This window comes from Astyanax mexicanus, chromosome 1 (assembly GCF_023375975.1).
Source record: "Astyanax mexicanus isolate ESR-SI-001 chromosome 1, AstMex3_surface, whole genome shotgun sequence".
In the NCBI taxonomy this organism is placed as follows: domain Eukaryota; kingdom Metazoa; phylum Chordata; class Actinopteri; order Characiformes; family Acestrorhamphidae; genus Astyanax; species Astyanax mexicanus.
In genome coordinates, this window is record NC_064408.1 from 15,680,692 (window position 1) to 15,704,243 (window position 23,552).

At 39.1% G+C, this 23,552-nt stretch overlaps 1 protein-coding gene across 1 annotated transcript in view; it reads left to right on the forward strand.

Annotated features, from left to right (window-relative positions):
- The window catches only part of snx19a (sorting nexin 19a), a 48,734-nt gene extending 25,422 nt beyond the window's left edge, over positions 1 to 23,312 (forward strand). Inside the window, exons 10-12 of the mRNA XM_049471051.1 lie at positions 21,248 to 21,432; positions 22,556 to 22,643; positions 22,899 to 23,312. Of these exons, the coding sequence (XP_049327008.1) occupies positions 21,248 to 21,432; positions 22,556 to 22,643; positions 22,899 to 23,028 (403 nt within the window). The 3' untranslated portion in view covers positions 23,029 to 23,312. The remainder of the gene's footprint in view (positions 1 to 21,247; positions 21,433 to 22,555; positions 22,644 to 22,898) is intronic.
- Positions 23,313 to 23,552: the final 240 nt, after the last annotated feature.

Below are 23,552 nucleotides of genomic sequence, written 5' to 3' on the forward strand. Positions count from 1 at the left end.
ATTGCACATTGCACAGCTTGATTTAGGTCGTTTCAGTGTGTCTTTGGTATCGTGAGGGGACAATAAATAAACACAAAAGGCATGAACTAATTATCTTAATTAATCATGAGTGTTTTGGGCGTAATGTGAAATAAACCAATCAGTGTGCCAGTAGTCATTTTCTTTAAGAGCCAGCTGTGACTTTGGCACATTGATATTTTAACAGTGCGGTGCTTTTCCGCGTCTCAGCAGACGATACTGAAACAGCAGCGTTATTGTATTCTTTTTTCTGTTTAATGTTGAGGAAGATCACCAAACGCTTTCCTCTGCCAACCAGACCTGTGAAAACCCTTTTCCTCATCTAGTAAATTGGGACACGACGGGGAAAAAAAACAAAGACACGCCGAGCGCGAGAGAGAGACATGGGAGGAATGTACAAAAAATCTGGCCAGAGAGGCATTTTATTATTATTATTATTATTATTATTATTATTATATATATTTTTCATCATAGTTCAAACAACCTCAGGTCAGATGTTTCATACACACACAAAGTGGTCTGGTTAAGTTTGTTAGATGTTATTGCTCTTTAAAATATTGACAGTATTTCATAAGTGACCAAAAAAAATCACACAACAATTTATTTGCATTAACCTGCATTAAAATACTACTTCACCTGCTCTGTACAATTACACATTTACACCAGAGAGGTCTCTAAATCACTGAATCCCTAAAACTTGCAGAGTGTCGCTTTAAAAAGAGAAAATTTATTTCAAGTGGAAGTCTTTTAAACTTTTCAAAATTTTATAACAAAGTTTAAATAGTTGAGAGTTGAGAGCATATAAAAGCAACCTCTTATTTAACTATTAAAAATTTGACACTATTTTACCATAGTCAACATGTATAGTTTCAAAATACACTGACATTGCAAAAGTGTTACCTCAGGGGAAGGATTGAGAATAACCACACCAGTTTAAGTTGTGAGGTATTATCTTGAAAGCAAGGTTAAACTCTGATGGTGTGCTCATGGCAACAGAAAGATGACATAATTTATCAATAGTTCAAGCGAGGACTGATAGTAGGTGCTGTGGTAATGGATGGGATTCTATTTCACTTCTGAAGGTTTGTGGGCATTTAACATTCCTTAATCCACATTGTCACATGCGTACCAGGAATATGGCATAGACAGAATTACCACCCACAGTGCACAATGCACTGCATGCACTTAATGCAGGAGGCCCCACAGACATATCCCACCGGTCAGTGCAATTTAACATGTCATGTCAGTTTAGTCAACCCTATTTACAAGCTCAGAATAATTGTATAGCTGTTTTTTTAATGTTTAAACTCTTTCTTCTGAAGAACATATCACATATCAAAAGCATATCATATGATCCCATTGGCCACCCTTTGGTACAAGCTATAATACACATTCTTTCAGTGTAAAATGACATAAATTAGCGTCAGGGTCTTTATATTAACACTCATACTTTGTCCAGTTAAGTTGAAAAATGCATCTCTTTTATAAGTGAGATTAGTGTCAGTCGTCATAGACCACCTTGATATTATCCAGAGGTGCAGTACTGCAAAGCTTTTGGCAGAGAGTCCCAGCTCATACACACTTTCACAGGAAATTTGCAGGCTTAAGTCTTAACGCATTTTTCGGACTATAAAGTGCACTTAAAATCTGGTGCCGCTTATGTAAGAATTCTACCAATTCTATTAAGGATCAGTATAGCCACTTTACTGAAATACAGCATTATAAGGGTGAGTGAAGGTTTTCTCCAGCACTAAGGCTGGATACAGCAGCATTAGCAGTAGCCGCTAACCGTAGTGCTGTAGTAGTAAATGTAGTCTGCATGTTTGAATGCATTAAAAGAAGCTACGTGGGATGAACTGCTAGCTGATAGCGCCCTGGGTAAGTGGAACACTTTGTGGTTCTCAGTCTAGCGCTATCAGGTGCATTTACGTCCCGCTAGTGCTGTGGCTAGCAGCTAATGCCTTAGTGCTGGAGAAACTTCACTGAAAACTCACCCTTAGGCAAAATATTGGAAATCTAAGCTTACTTTAAATAAACTGAACAGTTTTTCTCAGCCAAAAAAACGGTTTTCAGAAGAGAATTCTGTGTAGATTAACATTGAGAGCTCGTTTGACAGAATTACAGTTTTGTTTACTTAGGCTTTTTCCCCAGCTCCCCAATTAGAAGGGAAACTTGGCGATACCTTTGCATTTGATGTAGGCATCCTAACTAGTGTCGCTTAATGTACCTCATTTATAAAAATAGACCAGAAATGATTTTCATTGATAGTGCCTCTTATAATCCAGTGCACCTTATAAGGTACATTCATTTTTAAAAGGGCTGTTTAGATGGATGGACTTACAGATACATTGATATACAAATGTGTGAAAATACTTTCAGGATTAATTAAGTGATCTATCTATTTATTTATCACACCAGAACAACAATACAAGTAGACAAAGACACATTTGTGGGTTTGCAAAGCTTTGGTTATGCTGCTGTTTTGTTAGCTTTAGCTTTAGCTGGTTTATGCTGTTCAAGTTGATTAAGTTGGTAAACCAGCAAAGCTATTTCAGCTTTGGATATATTTTTGTTTGTGCTGGTTTAGATGACCGACATAGAGGTTTTAATAAAAGCAACAATTGAGCCAACGGGAATTGTGTTGGTTTTTGTCCAGTCTAATCCAGTTAATGTGGTAAGTTCAGTAAAGCCTACTTCAGTACTAGCAGAGTGACCTCCTTAACCTTTTCACCAACTCATCTCACTGACCACCAACAAAGCATCAAATTATCTTCTCAGAGGTTCATTATAGTGAGTTCTCAGCCTTGGCAATGTGAAAAGTTCCTTTGGACAAGTTCACTTGGTAGCAACTCTTTGGCAGATCACATGAGGGGTCTCCCTGAAAGAGCTAATGGTCTCCACTGACACCATGAAGAAATCCCACCGTGGCTCAGAAGCCAACACAATGAGCTTAGCACTTCAAGCACCTCACCCCACTGAGCTTTCTTTCTGCTCATATCTGATCCTGTCAGATCCTATTCAGTCTTAACCGTTAGCATTAGCTCTCTGCTGAGCTGCCGGGAAGGACCCCACCACAGTCAATTACATCAGCCCCCTGATCCGTAGAATCCGACAGGCCACTTGACAGGCAGAAGAAGACAAAGCTGGGGATAATCAAGCATTATCAAGAGCAGACAAGTGTTTACATCAGATGTTAATAGTGACACATTCAGTATCTATTTATTTGGATGTCTATTAACTAACATTCAACTGAATATCTATAAAAAGTAACTGAAGTAACCTTGAATCACCTGTAAAACCCTAACCCTAAAATTTGAAATCTAACCATAAACCTAATTATTAAGGGTTAAGGTCAGGGTTTAGGGTAGGTATAAGTAGAGGGTTACATTTAATAGAGAATACTTTACATTCAGTTGCATTTATTGTCATCTACCATTTAGGCGGCACGGTGGCTTAGTGGTTAGCATGTTTACAGGGGTTGGACAATGAAACTGAAACACCTGTTATTTTACTGTGGGAGGTTTCATGGCTGAATTGGAGCAGCCTGGTGGCTAATCTTCATTAATTGCACATTGCACAGGTAAGAGCAGAGTGTGAAGCTTCAATTAGCAGGGTAAGATCACAGTTCTGCTCAAAATATTGCAATGCACACAACATTATGGGTGACATACCAGAGTATGTATACCAAAGAGGACAAATTGTTGGTGCACGTCTTGCTGGCGCATCTGTGACCAAAACAGCAAGTCCTTGTGATGTATCAAGAGCCACGGCATCCAGGGTAATGTCAGCATACCACCAAGAAGGACGAACCATATCCAACAGGATTAACTGTGGACTCAAGAGGAAGCTTTCTGAAAGGGATGTTCGGGTGCTAACCCGGATTGTATACAAAAAACATAAAACCACGGCTGTCCAAATATCGGCAGAATTCAATGTGCACCTCAACTCTCCTGTTTCCACCAGAAATGTCCGTCAGGACAATAAATTATTGTGGTCTAAAACCAGGTGTTTCAGTTTCATTGTCCAACCCATGTACCTCCCAGCACTTGGGTCTTGGGTTCAAGTCCCTATCTGGGTGGAGTTTCCATGTTCTCCTTGTGTAAATGTTGGTTTCTTCTGTAGAATCTGGTTTTCAACTACAAAAGAGATCAGGTAAATTGTACACCACAATAAAATTGGATACATTTGAATATGTGTTTGCATGTATGTGCATGACTGTATGTCTAGATATGGATTGGCACACTATGGATTGCGGGATCAACTCCTGCTGAGTCAGTGTCTGAGGAGTGGATGGTCATTTCTGGTTGAGAATATGCTGTGTGTGTGTGATTATCTACATCTTCTTATGTGTATGTGGATGAGTGTAAATGGTCGTGTGTAAAATCTGATTGTAAAGCATATTTGAGTGTCTAGAAAGGCACTATATATGTAACTTAAGAATTAAAATATTACATAACCATTTACCTGTCACATTTTAGCTTGTGTCTGTCTTCATTTTTTCCCTTTTTGGTCCCATGTGCTTCTGTCCTCTGTTTTCCCATCTTGTGCTCTTTAAGCTCGTTTTGTTATGTTCCTGACTCCGCCCTAGCCCCACCTGTCTCATTTGTAACCCTGCCCTGTCGTTACTTTCCCAGGTGTCCCTTGTCTGTGCCTGTGTGTAAATTCCCCATGTGTTCCTTTGCTCACGGTTGTGCTTTTTGTGTTTGACTCTGTCTCTATGTGAGATTTAGTCTCTGTATTTTGACTCTGTCCTAATATACCCAGTCCTTTGTTTAATTTCTACTTGTTTGTTCCTTAGTTTTGTGTATGTTTAGTTTCTGGTTTGTTTCTTTACATTATGTTTCTTTTGGTTTTTTGTTTTACTGCCCTAGTGTTTATTCTTTGTTTATCTTTCGAGATAAAGAACATAAACTAGACTTGCATTTGCATCTTGCCTCTAACTTGTTACATTACCATTTCATGAAAAACATCAACTCATTTAGAACATAATGTAGTCATAATGCATATCTTACAAAGTTAGGACAGGGCAACAAAATTCTGTAAGTTGTAAAACATAAGTTATACTAATAAAAAAATAGCTGCCATTTGAACAATTTGCAAATAACTGGGTAAAAAAGAGCATTTTAGAGAGTCAAAGGCTGTTAGAACCAAAGATAAGCAGAGGATTATCAATCAGCATGCAAAAATTATGATACTATTTCAGAGAAAATGTTCCTCAATGTGAAATATGCACCTTCCATGGCCTCTTCTGTGGTTTGGCCTTTGTTTCTTTGAGGTTCTGGCAGCTTGCCCTGAGTTAAGTCAGTTAAGGCAGTTTCTCTCGAAGGTCCCTGGTGGGACAGGCAGCACCTTCCAAGCTTTAGCACTGAAACACGCAACGCTGGGTCGTGATGGGTTGTTTTTTCTCAATGATTCTCAGTAATTTGTGCTGGCTTAGTTATTCTGGCAGACTGTTGACTCATTACACAGGCTACACAAATGGGAACTAAGACCATGTTTCAGTCAACGTCATGTGGTTGAACAGCTGGGCTGGGCTGTTTGGGGTGTATCTGGTTTCCAAGGAAAGTAAAGGAAGAAGCAGGTGGAATTCTGTGCACTTCTTTAAGTAATCTAACAGTTGTGGTTTTTGATGTAGATTCGTATAAATTGTTTGCCGCTGGATTTACAGTGGTTTTGACGAAGTGCGTGCAGTAGATGAATAGCTTTTTGCTATTTTATACGCCCATGAAATGATAGAGCTAATTCACTTAACATCTATTTTTCTTGATCTATCATGGATTGTACATATTGCAACCAGAAATTTGTCCAATATGAACCAAAATATGTTTATATATGTACGATATATATGGACAAAGGTATTGGGACACATATTGCATATTTATGGTTTCTTCAGCTTTTGTTGGAGCAGCTGCCTCTACTGTCCAGGAAAAGCTATCACTAGATTTGGGAGCATTACTGTGATTATTTGATTGCATTCAGTGACCTCTAAGACCATCAATCCAGTTTCAGTTCTCCACAGATCAATACTTGCGGGTTTATAACCCTTCTGGCCCAAATCTGGCATTGGGGATGGTGCCAATAGCTTCATGTTTATCAGGTGTGCCCAAATCTGGTCCTGGAGATCAACCAACCTGCCGAGTTTAGCCCTTTCAACTCTATTCTAATGCATCTGATCCAGATAATGAAGGCCTTCTACGGGGTCTGAGCATTAGAACAATGTGTTTTGCATCTAAACTGGCTGGCACATCTGCAGAACCGGGACTTTTACACCTAGAGTTGGGTTGTTCTGTTCAAATCAGTTATTGAGTTTGTAAATTGGAGTGTTTTTCCTTTTGTTTGGCTTGGTTTGTTTTCACACAGACAAAAATCCAAGCACACCAATGCTAATGCATCACAGCAAGCTATTTGAGAATGTTCTTTCCTTTTATTGGTCAGACCTGTCTGTGGGTGGAGCAAGAATGTAAATACAGGAAGAAGGTCCTCTTTTCTTGTGCATATTTCTGTGCAGTTTAACATGGAGCAACATCAGCTGTATAATTTATCTTATTTTTTTGGGTGATTTACCAGGTTAAAGTGCACTTGCAGAGCATTTATTTCAGTAAACTTGAGGAGCATGCCTGATGGTTGGGTTGGATTTAGATCGAATTGAGGAAAGATCATGTTCTCACCACAAACAAACTTCAAGACTTTGTTTGGGACCAGAACAAGACCACTTGCTATCAAGCTTTAATCTACATCCAAGCATGATTACTATATTCTATATTCTACTATATTAGTCAATTTGAATAGCATCAAGGTTTAAAATGAACTTTTCTGATTTAAATCTGATTTATCCATAACAGTGCGAGTCTGTAAACGCCCTAAAAGTAGGCGAATGCGTTCAATTGAAGGGGTGTCCAATTACAACTCTGGAAAAAAATGAGTGACCATTTAAAAATGATGAGTTTTTTTTAACTTTACCGAATTGAAAACCTCTAGAATATAATTAAAAGGAAGATGGATGATCACAAGTCATCAAACCAAGCTGAACTGCTTGAATTTGTGCACCAGGAGTGGCATAAATTTATCCAAAAGCAGTGTGTAAGACTGGTGGAGGAGAACATGCCAAGATGCATAAAATTCGTGATTAAAAATCATTTATGAATAAAAACTTATTTTCTTTACATTATTTGAGTTCTGAAAGCTCTGCATCTTTTTGTTATTTCAGCCATTTCTAATTTTCTGCTAATAAATACTCTAAATGACAGTATTTTTATTCATTTTTATTTATATATTTTTTGGGAGACATATTGTCTGTAGTTTTATAGAATAAAACAACAATGTTCATTTTACTCAAACATATACCTATACATAGCAAAATCAGTGTTTTATTTTTTTCCAGAGCTGTATATTTGAACATAAATATGTAACAAAGCATACCTATGAATGGTTCATGGCTCTAAAGCAGGTGTGCCCAAATCTGGTCCTGGAAATCAACCAACCTGCAGAGTTTTGCCCTTCCAACTCTAATACAGAACACCTGATCCAGATAATGAAGGGCTTCAAGGGCATCTGAGCATTAGAACCAGGTGTTTTAGATCTGACCGTGGTGGTACTGTAGATCTGAGGGACCAGGACTAAAGCCCATTTCTCACCAAACATGGTGCGGCGAACATAGAACAGTTCCACTGGGCTTTCTATTTCACAAGGGACATTACACATATGCATTGTAAGGCCAGAAATTGCTGTGACTTTTAAGTAGTTTTAACCTTTAACCTTGAAGTACAAAAAACTTATAATATAAAATAATTGGTTTACTTGCACTTACTTGTGTACTTACTTGTGTAAGGTCAGGGTTTACACTTTTATAATGCTGGTACAATTTTAAATATAGCTGTTTGTTGATATGTTTATTGGCTTATAGATTGTACAGTAAGCGTAAGTACTAAATTCTCTATTGTTTCCTAAAAAATTGCTAGAAAGGTTTAAAGGAGATCAGCCACATTAGGAGCCCTGCACACTTCAGCTTCATGCTTCCTTTCCTCTGCCCTACCCTGCTGTCCTACACTTCAGCTGCTTAACATCAATGCATGTATTATCTGAACCACCAAACTGAAGTTTCAGTCAACCTGCATAAAGTTAAAAAAAGAAGATTTCCCTTAATAACACATGCGTGCTCTCTGTCTGTCTATCTCTCTCTCCATCTGATAGATAAAAAGCTGGCATGGCCACAGTGGATAGTAAGGTCACATTATATTATTCCTCTATTTATACTTGTGCTAGAACAGGCTTATGTAACCCAACGCTCAGGCTGGGTTTTTTTTTTTTTCTGCTGCTTTTTCCGTGCCAGGCCATATTTTCTTTTATGTCTTGGCAAAAGGTACTACGACATGGATCAAACTCAATATAACATTTCATTTTTAGCAGAGGGATGGAGAGGGAGAGAGATAACGGATGAAGAGAGTGAGATACGAGAGGTGGAGAAAAGAGAAAGAAAAAAAAGCTCTAAAGGAACTTCGTGTTTTGCGGTATGTGTTGGCACGCTCCTATCTCACAGTCAAGGAAAACGTGGCAACATCATGTGATGTGGAGCCAGCACATTCAGACAGCTGATAATTGATTTTCCACCGATCCCTCCTGACTGTTCAGGCTGTTCCTCTAAAGGACAGTGTACTCTTGCTTCAATTCAGCACATAAACACGCTGTCACTCCGGGAATTAAGGCTGTTGCCTTGAGATCCCCCTAAAAGATCGGTGAAAAAAGGGTGTTATTCACGTACAGTACCAGTTAAAAGTTTCTGTGAATGAATTTATCTACTGTCACACAGAAACCTGGTATCTTATAAAATAAAAACTTTCCTTTTACTCCTAATGGAAGAAAATCATCAGCACATACCTCCTCTAATGTCAGACACTTTTTCATTTTTCACCAATGCAGCAACATCATACAGCTAACAAAGTGCCAGATTCCCAATTATTTCACATTTTTCTCTGGCTACGCCAATTGTCCGCTATAGTCAGCTATGTATCCTATCATTAATGATGCCACAACACAAGAAGGATGAAGACTAGCACATGCCTCCTCCGATACATATAAAGTGAGCCACCTCCAGCATTTCCGAGTAGCATCACAGCCCATTTGGAGAAAAGCACAGAAACTCGGTTCTGATACATCAGGAAAAGAAAGCCATTTGTGCCAATTGTACTCTCTCAGGTTTCTGGCAGCTGATGGCAAGCTGCATGGCCGAGATTTGAACCATCCAGAGCGAGCAAGGTCAGCTGTGACAATTGTGCTCTCTCAGGTCTCCGGCAGCTGATGGCAGGCTACATGTCCGGGATTTAAACCACCCAGAGCGAGTAAGGCCAGTTGTGCTCTCTCAGGGCTCCGGCAGCTTACCTCGGTGGCAAGCTGCATGACCAGGATTCAAACCAGCAAACTCCCGATCATAGTGTCAGCGCTTAGCCCACTTGACCATTTGGCGACCCCCTAGACCCCCAGCTCTAATACAATAGCTAACATATGTCTGTGCTGACCAGCATCACAATGAAAGTGATAAGGGAGATAACGCCCTCTGCTTACCCAAAGAGAGCACAGCCAAGTGTGCTCTCTGGTACTATAGTTATGGAATTTTATTTGTCTACTAAGAATGACTGCAAAACACGCTGCCACTATGAGCGGGAGGTCGCAGGTTCGAACCCCCACTCATGCAGCTTTGCCATCAAGCTGCCGGCGCTCAGAGGGAGCAAAATTGGCCCTGCTTCCTCCAGGTAGGTAGATGGCGCTCTCTCCTCACATCCCTCCTAAGGTGATGTCCACAGCACAGGGCGTCTGTGAGCTGATGTATCGGAGCTGAGCCGCTGCGCTTTCCTCCAAGCGGTGGCTGCTTCACATGTATCGGAGGAGGCATGTGCTAGTCTTCACTCTCCTGGTGTGTTGGGGCATCACTAGTGATGGGGGGAGCCCTAATGAGAGGGTTGGGTAATTGGCTGTGCTAAATTGGGGAGAAATAGGAAAAATAAATAAATAAATAAATAAATAAATAAAAAATAAATAAATGACTGCAAAACAATATTGACAAAACTAATTGTAGCTGAAACCTGAGAGAAACCTGCTGTATAGAACTGTTTAGCTGGGTCCGTACATAAGAATAAAAGTCAGGTATAATTTTTTACACACTAAATTTAATTCAGATTAGTAAGTTAGTTATCATAACATAGTTATAATCATAGTTATCCAATGGTGGTGGTTTTGGCCTCTGCAGACACATGTTTATAAGTTACATGATCTTATAAGTTACTTTGAGGGGCTTGGAGGAATATGCAGTGTGTCTGGTGGGGCTGTTAGCCAGGTCCTGTTATTTAATCTGTTTTTAGCGTTCAGAGTAATTTGTATGACTCTGCTCTCTAATTCAGTCCTGCCTTCTGACCTTATGTTTGTGAACTTGACCTCAGTCTCTCAGTTTCACAGTTTCAGTTTCAGTCCAATTAACATTCTTTGTCTCATCATAATGCACAGTCACACACACACATGCATGCACACATAGGTCATGTATTTCACACATGCGTGCATGTATACAGTATGTATTGTGTGGGGAAAGGTAAAGACAGTCTGCAAGTACACAGCATATTAAATGCTCTTTGCAGCAGAATGCATTAATGTTTCAGAATATGTTAATATGGGATGATGGGCCAGGTGGGGCAATTCATTTCTCCATAAAATATTCCTATTTATGCTTTTAATTTTAAATTGATTGATTCAGGTCACCTCTGCTCTGGTTGGTGGAAGTTAAAAAGTGTGAATCATATTTATTTTGTAAATATATTTGCACTTAATAGCCATTTTTGACCCTTGCAATCATGCAATGGTTAATGCATAATTGTTTGTGCTGTATTATTTGTTAAAAAATGGCAAATTACAAAAACAATATGAAGTTGTATTCAAAGAATAACACCATTTTTATGACATAGCTTGTTTCTGGTACATATTTATTTATTTATTTATTTTTTTCATTTTTGCTGTCTCCGAAAGAAGTATGCCGAGGCCTTTAATGTTTAGCACATTCGCCACATTTGCCTCCCAGCTATTGCTTAGATCAGGCCCAAACATTCTGACTCAGCCTGATCCGACCCACCCCACAAACTGTCATTATAAGCCAGAGCCCGATTTAAACCCGAATTTTTAGTAAGTGTTAAAACTGAGCTTTTAAAAACATTTTAGGGCTGTTTGAATGAGCGTAATCTGTTCAGAATGAAGTTAAATAACATTGCAACAAGCAGAGGCGCTTATGTGTGCGTGAACCCCAGAGCTGCATGATTATAACATTCTAACTTGTGCAACTTTTTTTAAAACACAGTTTGATTTGTTACTTTGCTACATTGTGATTATCACAACATCGCTTTATATAAAATATATATAGCATTAAAAAACAGACATCGCAAACTATTTTCTTGAGCCTGAAAATTGTAAGAAATCTCAGATCAGGCCTCAGGTTGTGTCGGGTTCAGGCAGAGAATCTAAGCTCTACTCCCAGCACTGGAGTCTTGGGTTCAATTCCCTACCTGGGTGGAGTTGAAAAGCGCATTTAATATTCGATTTCTAAATAAATCTGCACTTAACAACCAATTTAACTGGGTACTAAATAAATGAGGTGTGGTCTCTGATTTTTACACTGTTCTGTGAGCAAATGTATGTTGATGTATAGCTACTGTATATTATAAGGTGTGGCTTTACTTCTTTACTTGTGTGTGTCTGCGTCTATCTGTCCTTAAGACCGTGTGTGGCTAGCTAAAATAAACGACTTCCATTCTGGCTGCTATTCTAGGAGAGAAAGCATGCGACCCCGGAGTCACGGCACACACACACACTCAGAGTGATAGTCACAGGGAGCACCCAGCACAGTGGTAGTCTGGAAAAGTAAACAGTTATGTGTGCAGCCAGCCTTGCAGCAGAACACTGCATGCCTCGCTGCGCTTTTCCCCGAGTTTATGAACTCCACTGCGCTACTCAAACATGAGCGAGGTCTGTACAAATCAGGGTAGAGTTATGAGACGGATTACATAATAGTGGGGTTAAGATTTAATGTAGACAGGAGAGGGAGGGGTATGGTTAGTATGAGGACAGCATGTTGAAGACAAATGTATGGGATTATCCACTACTACTGTTTTTAGCTATGCTACATAAGTTTACCACATTTAATACCATATTTTTCGTACTATAAGACACACTTAAAATCCTTTTATTTTCTCAAAAAGTTTCAATCAAGTTTCTTCAGCAGTATTAGCATTAGCTGCTAACTGCGCTAAACGCTAGCTCTTTTGACATTCAGAGGTGAGTATATTGGACTGTAGCCTTCTGCTAACCCTAGCTAGCTGCAGGAACGGCAATAGCATTAGCCGCTAGCTGTGCTAAGCGCTAGCTATTTGGTCATTCAGAGGTGAATATATTTTACTGTAGCCTGTGTGTTTACCATGTTAAGTGCTAGGCTAAGTGGGAAGAACCACTAGCTAATATTGCCCTGGTTTACCGGAACACTCAAGGTTTTTTAGTCTAGTGGTTAGCCGCTAATGCTAATGCTCCAGCCTTAGAGGAAATCAGGAAATCTAAGCTTAGTGTAAATAAACAGAAGCGCTTTACTCACCCAAATGAACAGTTTTCAGAAGAGAAATCTGTGTAGATTTAAATCCAGCACTCGTTTGACTTGTCTGACTTGTCTTAAACATTTTTGTTTACTTAAGTTAGCTTAGCTTTACAGGTCTCGCCACCCAGCTGCTGAATTAGAAGGAAACATGACAACCCCCATTTTAACTAGTATCGCATAAAATGAACCTTTAAGTATGAAAAAAGACCAGAAAATAGACATTCATCGATAGTGCGCCTTGTAAGCCGTTAAATACCAAACTTTCACAGTACCCCATGAAGTCTAAGAAATCACACTCTCTAGCTTTTATGAGATACATAGCATCCTCCTGATGATCCTCATGCACAGTTTAAGGCAAATAAGTAATAATTAAGGCACACAATTAGCACAATGCTAATTGGTGCATGGTGTACTGCAGTATAAATTTCCACAGAGAAGAACTCCCAGGATCTTCTAGACCTTTAGAGAAAACTTAATGTTTATGGGAATCACAGAATACTGTAAGCACTTAACCTAAGTGTAACAGTACGACTCTTACTTTATTGTTTACTTGTGGTTGGAAACAAAAGGTGTCACGCCTTGCCCTGTTTCCTGTCTGTCCTCGTGCCTGTGTTGTCCCACGTGACCCGTGCCCCTGTGTTCTGCCTGTGATTTTCCATTACCTCATGTCTCATTTGTAGCTCCACCCCTTCCCCAGGTGTTTCCACTCCCAGTGTGTTTCCTGTTTAGTTAAATAGACTTCCTCTGTCACTTGTCCTGGGTCGGTCTTTGCACTGTCTCCTGTTGTTTGTCTCTTTCTCTGCGTTTCTTAGATTCTTAGTGTTTCCTTGTTCCTCGTAGCCTTTAGCTCTCTTCCCTTGTTATTTTGTTCCTAGTTTAGTAGTTATTCCCTGTTTAAGTTCTTAGCTCTGTTTAGTTTCTTGTCTACTCCCTTGCCCTGTCTAGCTTTAGTTATTAGTTTATTTCTTTGTTTATCTACTCCCGCTTTGTTTGTTAGTTATTATCTATCTAGTTTAGTTCCTTATTGTTTTCCTCGTTTGTTTTTGTCAGCCTCCCTATTTGTTTGTAGTATATATTTATCTTCCTGTTTATTCTGTTATTTTCTAGTTCCCTGTGTTTTCCCTAGTTTATTCCCTTGCCCTGTTTTAGTTTATCCTGCCTAGTAGAGGTGTGCCAAAAAATCGATTCACATAAGAATCTTGATTCTCATTTACTACGATTCAGAATCGATTTAAAATGTCCCAAAATCGATTCTGAGGGGCGGGTTTTAGACTGATTTTGGGCTGGGTATTTTTGTTGGACCTGGCAACCCTGGGGATAGCGCTTGTCCCTTTGGAGATCTTCCAGACACACACAGAGCGTAGGTGTTTGAGAATCACCGGTAAGATGGCAGAACAAGCACTATATTACCTTAGATTAACGTGTAGTTTCAATGTTTTATGGCAGAATGCTTCATAACAAGCATAAAAAAGATCGCTAGTAGTTAGTTTCAGTAACTGTTAGCTAGCTAACTAGCTAACTTTCCAGTTCCACCTTAAATAACGCTACAGGTGGCAGCGGGCTGCAGCATTTAAGGCGGAACGGAAAAATAACAATAAGCTAATCAGAGCTAATTTCAGCTCCTCATCACAGAGGAATTAAGGAATGGACAATATGAATTAATTTCTCCACCTCCTGCCCCCTTTCTGAAGAAATACAACCACCTTAAATTAACTAGTTAATCAGCAGCTGCTCCTGAACTTTAGCGCTCCACTGCTATCATCACATCAGCCCAGCAGCGTCACCTACACACCACCGCTAGTAGCCTGGTAATAAAGCAGTGTTATTTATTTATGTATTTATTGTTCATTAACGTCATTGTGATATCCCAGTGATTCCTCTGTCACTGAGGACCCACATTCCTGCACATTTTATTGTTTTTGTAACACATTACTTGCTCCAGGATCAGTGTATATTATGGAGGGTTTTTTTTCAATACGATTCATAAGCCAGAAGCAGAAATATTTATAATTCAAATCGTTTTGAATCAAAAATCGATTTTGAATCGAATCGTGGCCCCCAAAATCGGAATCGAATCGAATCGTGAGATAGTAATCGATTCCCACCCCTACTGCCTAGTTTTATAGTCTCCCCGTTTGTTTATCTTTAGTATCTCTTGTTTGTTTGTTAGTTTTAGCTCGCCTCTGTTTCTTGTTTTCTTTGTTTCTTGTTTACTTGTTTATTTGTTTTTATATTTATGTATGTTTATTTAATAAATTCGCCCTACCTGTGAATACGTCCGCCTCCACGTCTCTCTGCCTGGGTCAACCCTGACAAAAGGTCTAATCTAGCGATTATTGGTCAGACAGTTATTTTCTTCACTGCATCACTCTTAGAACCATGGTATTTTATGGATACTGTAAAATATATAAAATATATATTTTGAGAGTGACTATACTATTTAAGGAGTAAATAAATAATATTTTGAGTAGAAAGTCATAAAATTAAACAATTCAAGTAGGATTACAACCAAAAACTTTTCAATATTGTGGCCAAAGTCTTTGCAAAACAAAGATAGGTTTCACCAATACATTTCTTATCACATTAGCACATTATTGTTTTTAGTACAGTGTATGAATATTGATATATCAGTTCATGAAACTACTTATTTGGACACACTCAGAGCACTATGATAGGATACACTAGGATACAGTACCTCTCAAAAGTTTGGACACACCTTATCATTAAATGGTTTTCTGTGTTTCTTTTGTTCCTACATTGTATATGAACACTAAAGTCACCCAGACTATGAAAGAACACATAAAGGTATCTCTTGCTCTTCCTTTCCTGGGGTAGTCCTGATGAGAGCCAGTTTCATCATAAAGTTTTTAATGGTCTTTGTATTTTTTTAAAAGTAGAAAATTTCATTATTTGTTTTATTATAAAGTCTGTGGCCCATGACTGCACATATATTTCTCCTTCTGGCCCCCAACCAGAAAAGTTTGGACACCCTTAGTATATGGTATCCCACTTCATGATGATGATACTGATGGATCCCATAGTTCAGGATTCCTCTTCAGACAAACCAACCAAACCTTGTCTTGACTGATTAACTGCATTCTTTAATACCAGGGTGTGAGCCGCTCAGCAGTTCTGCTACATTCGTCTTAATGTGTAATGCAAAGTGACCGCTGGTCTTCAGGGACTGTGGCTAGACGTGGTTGAGGTCATGCTGTAACAGTGAAGCAGACAGGAAAGACAATAATACAGTGATGAAAAGTTGGCATCCCACCACACATCCCACCCTATGTCCTATTCTAGTAAGGGCTAGGCTGTGAGCTTGAAATGGACACAAAATGAAAGGTTTACCATTCCTTAATGGATGGCTCAGGTCTGGAAGAGTAAAGACACATTTGTTTAATACTGTGCACATATGATACCAAATAAATGTTAAATAAATGGACTCTCATTGCTTTCTCAGGGAGGCTTAGCTGTAAAATGAAGTTTACCATTCGGCTCATGGGGTAGATGGTTTTGGAGGTCTAAACTGGTCTTTAATGGTCAAGGTGGATGAAAATCTGGTCACCCAAGTAAAAGTATATAAGCTTTTGCCCCACCATGGTTTACATTGCTTTTTATTTTGATAATTTTATCTTGATTATTTTATTTTGACTTGGTTTGGATATCCTAATTGACTAGCTTGGTTATGCTGGTCATGGCGGTCGAACAGCTTGGTCGTGCTGGTCATACTTGTCAACAGCATGGTATTGATCATGTTGGTCAATCAGCTTTGTCAAGCTTACTGGTTGAGCTCCAGACTATGTTTGGAGACTATACTTTAGTCATTTTAGTTATTTCTGTGAATGTGCATTATTGAAACCTTTAGAGTGAATGTGGACAAATCTATGTTCTATTTCTGAACAATGGAATAAAAAAAGAGATGGATAAACTAAAATACTCTATTGAAGTAGAACGTTATACTACCAGTCATTGGGGTGTACATCACCTCTCACAATTTACGCAAAACCCATTCTAAATCTAGCCATTCAGTTAAAATCACAATTTATTAGTCATTAAGTAATCTTAAATTGACCTGCTTATGTGGAAGATGTGAAAATGTGGAAAATCTATGACAAATCTAAGGAGCTTATCTTACACCCTGTGCAAGGCGTGTTGCTCATTGCTATCTTACACCCCGCCAACAATCAGGTTCATGCCTTGTGTCTGCACGTTAAAATCTATGCAGATGGGTGTGGTGGTCAGGAAGTGAAGTGTGTTCGGGTAAATTTCTGGCCTGTTTCTATCTTGGCAGCAGAAAACACAGGTGCGACACTGATTGATTTGAACCCTGACACCATTAAAAAACCAATCCACTAAACTCAGAGCACACCTGGCTCTTAAAGTGAATGGGAAGTGACACACTGAATGGTTCGTTTCACATTATGTCCAAAACACACTCACGATTAATTAAGAGAATTAGTACATCCCTTTTGCATGTTTTAAATCGGGCATATTATACCTTCACGATACCTAAGATGCACCAAAACGCCCGAAATCAAACTGCACGATGCACGGTTAATGGCTCACCTATAGATCACTGAAAATAGGGCCCTAAGTGTAGCACAGCATTTCTTTATGAGTGTCCTACCCCCTGGGCATGAAGAGAAGCACCCTGTCACTCCTGTGATTTGAACCCATGACTTTTGGACACTAGCTCATTAAAAATGCATTATTAATATCAGTTGATATCAGTATTAGCAGTCACACTGAAGGTTGAAACCTAAAACCTTGAAACTTTTAAGAGTTTCAGTGAAAGTCTGAGCCCCCCAGCCCAAACACGGGCCTCTCTCGCAGTGAGACGAGACGTGACGTCTCTCTCTCTCAGACGTCTGGACACCAGGTCCCGATCGTTAGCATTTGGCCTATAACTGAACGGAAACAAAATCAGGAGGTTCTTTCCCTTTTTTTCCCCTCTCATTTTCTTTCTCCCGCTCCCTTGATTTGGACCTCTGCAGCCCCATCTGCAGTCTGCACAGCCTCTTTTATTTGGAAACCAGCAAGTCAAAATAGTTAAGGAAGCTAATTCAATTAGATGCAGTGGAATGCACAGCGAGATCTCGCTGGCTGACTGTGGGATGGGACGGCGGGGATTGTTGTACTTGCAAATGTTTTGTTTTCCCTTTTTTTTTCCATGGAATTCTCTGAGTTGCATAAGAACATCTGTGAGATGTTATTGTAATGTTCATTGGTCTTGTCTTGCCGCTGTCAGATCTGATGGATTGGTCATGTTAAAGCTTGCATAATCCTGTTGTAAAAGGAGACAATGAAAGCTGAAATGTGGACTTTGTTGTCGATTCTGGTGGACTTTGTATCCCGAAATTGAATTTATGGGCCTTTATGAGTCATTTTAGTGTATTCGGGCTATTAAAATGTCCGTTTAACGTTAGTTCTTTGGGGCAGTTCCTGGATCACCTTCTTCTAGGAACATTGTGTGTTTTACTTCACTGCTGGAGTAGTAGATGTTTTCCAGTGTGTGTTCATATTGATTTCGTATTCGTCCGCATGCTTTTTACCTGAAGGGATGCGTGCAGTGGCTACTTCAGTACCCGTATGCTTTGACTCGTGAGCAGAGTGTGTGTGTGTGTGTGTGTGTGTGTGTGGGAATAAATATTCGCTCGGCACAACAGTGCCTGGGACGAGACTTGGTGCCGCCTGTTACCAAAACAAACTCTGCGTGCTGAAAGACTGACAGAATTAGCCAGTTAGCGTCACTGGCACTGGAAGACAAGACAACTGAGATGAAGTCAACACTGACATGGTCATACTGTTTTTTAATCACAATATTTACAGTACTTTTAGCAATATTGAAACTCCCACTGCCCTGGAAATGTATTGCTTTTGTAATTCAGACCTTATTAGCCATGTGCTATTAGCCCTGTGATATAAGCACATTAAATAGTAATTTTCTGAAATAAAAGTACTAAAAAAAAATTGAATACTCTAATTTGCCAAGAAAATTGAATACTCTAAATTGATCTGATAAAATTGAATACTCTAAAATGTATCTGGTGTGTGTGTAAAATGTGTGGTATGTATGTATGTTTGTGTGTGTGTAAATGTATATATGACTGTGTGCCCAGATATGGATTGGCACTCTGTCCTGGGTAAATGCTGTAGTGCCCGATCCAGTCCTCCAAGTGGACGGTCGTTTCCGGTTGAGAGTACGCTGTGCGCTATTGGCTGCCGCTTCTCACCGGTGTGTGAATGAGTGTCGATGTGTAATGTGCTTGTGTGTAAAACGTATTCATTGTAAAGCATCCTTGGGTTTCTAGAAAGGCGCTATATAATTTGAACTTCATTCATTCATTCATAGTATTTTGTCTATACTGTGTAGGCCTAATCCCACAAGAATAGTCACTGTGAAACAAACTTAAATGAATGATTCACTTTCACATTTATTCATGCATTTCTATCTGCCAACAAAACAAACAAACAAAAAGAAACAAACCTATACAAGAAAGAGAAAGACAAAAGTCTCTGTGTTCCCTGATTAACCCTTAGGTTTTGCTGTTTATCATGAGAAACTCTTTTTCTAATAATAGCTCATAATTTTCTCATAGTTTTGAGATGGCCAGTGTTTCTCCTGTAATCCTTTGTAGTCCTTTTGTCCCCACCTGTTTTTAGGTTACTGCCTTTTAGCTCTGTTACCACTGGCTACTGGGTACTTGGTATCATGGTGTCCTGGGTTCAATTCTAGCCCTCGGATGCTTTCTTTTTTCCTGTGTACCTGCCCTGAAATCACAGTTCTGATCCGCCATCTGTGTGAAAAATTACTATTACTATAACAATGCTATGAATATATTATGTAATGTATAAGTGTTTAAGTCAGGGGTGTCCAAACTACGGCCCACGGGCCATTTGTGGCCCGTTTCCTTTTTTGGAGTGGCCCGCGAGGTAATTTAGAAATAGAATGAAAGTTGGTCCACTGTTAAACAGGTTTTTATAATGTGAGATTCAAAGTTTTAACGCTAGGTGTCAAAAACGGGCCAAAGAGTCTAAAAGCGGAGAGGGTGCGCATTTCTAGCGCAGAAAATCGGGCCAAAGAGTCTAAAAGCGGAGAGGGTGCGCATTTCTAGTGCAGAAAACCGGGGCAAAAGAGTCTAAAAGCGGAGAGAGTGCGCATTTCTAGCGTAGAAAAACGGGCCAAAGAGTCTAAAAGCGGAGAGGGTGCGCATTTCTAGCGCAGAAAACCGGGGCAAAAGAGTCTAAAAGCGGAGAGAGTGCGCATTTCTAGCGCAGAAAATCGGGCCAAAGAGTCTAAAAGCGGAGAGGTTATGCATTTCTAGCGCAGAAAAACGGGGCAAAAGAGTCTAAAATTGGAGAGGGTGCTCATTTCTAGCACAGAAAAACGGGCAAAAGAGTCTAAAAGCGGAGAGAGTGCACATTTCTAGCGCAGAAAAACGGGCCAAAGAGTCTAAAAGTGGAGAGGATGCGCATTTCTAGCACAGGAAAACGGGGCAAAAGAGTCTAAAAGTGGAGAGAGTGCGCATTTCTAGCGCAGAAAAACGGGGCAAAAGAGTCTAAAAGCGAAGAGGGTGCGCATTTCTAGCGCAGAAAAACAGGGCAAAAGAGTCTAAAAGTGGAGAGGGAAGGAAAAAACGGGCCAAAGAGTCTAAAAGCGGAGAGAGTGCGCATTTCTAGCGCAGAAAAACGCTAATATTAAGAGACATCATAAAATTTAACATCAATTTGAAAAATCTAAGTTTGCACAACACTGTCAAAAATGTATTATTTAAAGTAGTATATTTCATTATTTGTTTTATTACAGAGTGTGGCCCGTGACTTCAAATATATTTCTCCTTCTGGCCCCCAACAAAAAAAGTTTGGACACCCCTGGTTTAAGTGTATGATGTATTTATTGTATTTATAGTCATTTTATGTGATAATTAGAGCAGGACCCATTTCATCAAATGTAAATGATATTATTGTCAACTTTTCAAATGATATTTAAGTGATAATGACTGAGAATGTATTATATCATTGATTTTTTGCCACTCTATTTAATACGCTGTAATGTGAAATTTAATATACAGTGCTGTGTATATTTTAGGCACCTAAACTCATTATTTTAAACCATTTATCTCAGAAGATAACCTAAATGAGATTTATTGTATTTATAGTAAAAATTAAGAAGCATTTTGAGTTGAGACAATGTTAGTTAGTCTGATGTTTTGACGTCTCCTGCTGCTGATGTGATATTAACTGTAAATGACTAGACTCCATGAGGAGAGCACTTTGAGGAGAGACATTTTAATGAACACTATCTTGTAAAAACAATTATTTTTTAATTAAAATTCTTTTTATGTATTCTAATGTTAGTATTTTACTGAGTAATTAAACTCTTACTGCCCAGATAATGTCAAAGTATTTGTGAACAGGAATTCAGTGATGTTTCATGTGTCAGTTCTTGACAGAAACTTATGTTTCTCTGGTTTTCGTTATGATGACATGGTGAGGACTTGGCTTTTATTAGTCTGGAGCTTAATGAGAATCAGTTGTGTACGTTTTGGGTCTCTCAGGGGATTGAGAGGAAAGGATCCTGTAGCAGTTTTCTTCTCTGTACCGTCTCTCCAGGTGGCTGGAGGTTGGTATAGCCCACCTGACCAGTGCCCCGTGCTGGGTGATCTACCTGCGGGTGCTGCAGGAGACGGTGTGGCCTGGGGGAGATCTGCTGTTAGGTCCGCAGCCTGAAAGGAGCCCAGAACAGAGGGAGGAGATACGCCTGCAGTGCCTGGACTGCCTCACAAAACTGCTTCCAGGTCAGTCTTTACAGTATACAATAAATGATTACCTTTATCACTTATTTACTTAATTTATGTGATTTCTTAATGCCATTCGCTATAGTTTATATGTAAAGTATAAAGAGTGTGTGAAATGGCTACAGGAGTCTCGCTCCTCCCCAGATGCAATGCTCATGAGGATTGCCAGATTGACAAACAGTGACAAGCAACGGCAAGTCTTACTCTATAGCTCTATAGTGAATATACATGTTTCAGTGTCCAAAATGCCCATCTCTACTACTCTAGTGGTGATGGTAAATTACTTAGCTATGGTTAGCAAACCTTACTGAAGCTCAGTCATTACCTGTAAAGCAGAAAAATATCCAGCTTGCCCATTTCCATGGCTGCAGCAAACTGTTTGCATGCTGTTGTCTATACCCGGCAACCCTGAGGGTGGAAATGGAATGGTGGTGTGCAGATTCAGAGGTCACAAAACACACAGATTACCGTGACGTACAATACAATTCAAATAAGAAAATACTGGCTGAAGCTTTGCTGACAACAGCTGTCAGTGCTTTAACTACTCATGTTTCCTTATATATTATATGTTATTTGTAAGTTATTTGTTCAGATTTGCATGCCCAGATATCACATATGTATCTGCATGTATTGGTATAGTAAGGACATTAATATATAACCTCTGGTCCTCTGCTTGGACCCCTGGATTTGGTTGATCACTGTTTGTTGTGTTGTAAGTGATGCAAAAGACCTGTTGATATCTCAGTGGCCAAACCATCCTAACTGAGACACATCTGTACAAATCTGAGTAAAATTATACTCTGTACCACGTATTTTTTTTTTGCTGTCCACACTATGAAAAAAAAAAAAAACAGAATAAAATGTAGATTTGCCAAAAAGATATTTGGGCTGTCAGTCTGAATATAACCTTTGTTGATTTTTGCATTACCAGCTTGAAGACTTACTTAGGGGGGGGGGGGAGAAAACATAGTGTATCCAACAAGAATCAAAACATATATAGATGTTTCACATAGCGAATTACACAGTGATCTATGTGATCTTAGTTACTTTTAATATTTTAATTCATTAAGAATTGTATTGTTTATGAACTCTTGTTTTGTGTGTGTATGTGTTTTTTTTTCAGAGTTTATTTCTGACATGTTAGGGTGTGAAAAGTACAGACTAAGTTGGGAACATATACTGGAGTCTCTGCAGGACCCCCACATTAACAGGTAAATCAAATATCATCATCAAACATAAGCATCTCACTGCAGGTTTAATCTTACTATAAAAAAAATATATATTATTGCTTGGAATCATAAAATATCATAAACATTGCAAGTTTTACATACTTGACTCAATTATTTATTTGCATAAACTGTTTCTAAACTGTGCCATCAAATGGTATGGTTCTAAAATGTAAAAAGTAGCATGACATTAGTTAGCTTCCTAATAATAAAATATTATTATTTTTACTATATCTGCAGACATCTGGTGTACTGCATCTTTGACCTGCTGCTGGAGGTCCTGGTTCCAGAATCTTCTAAAGAGGAATTCCAGAAGACTCTTCTCCACAGCCTCAACGGTGATGTAGAGACCACGTCTGCACCAGCCTGAGAGCATCACTCTCTCTCTCTCTCTCTCTCTCTCTCTCTCTCTCTCTTTCTCTCGTTACTCTTCCTTCTTAAAGCACACATCAGATACGCTTCTACTGCAGGAAGCTTCTCAGGAACCAGGGACATTTTCATCATCTCAGAAACTTTCCACTGCAGTTTTTGGACTTCGTTGGAACTATTTGAGTTCCTACTGCAGGATTTGTTCTTTTCTCCAGAACAGGAACTACCTCCAATACATGACTTACCAGATAATATTTGGTTATAGTAAATACTCAGCTTCTATCAGTCTGGGATACTTTACTGAATAAGCCCTTCTATTACTGCATGCATATCGTCGCTGTCCAATAAAAAACAAGTCTCTCCAAAATGCTGACTTTAAAGGAGAAGGCAAAATTGCTCTAAACTTTAAATGAAAGCTAATGTGAAATATGAGATTTCTACACAATTTCTAATAGCGATACTAGTGCATCTCACAAAAAATAATATCATTAAAAAGTTGCTTTATTTCACTAATTCAGTTCAAAA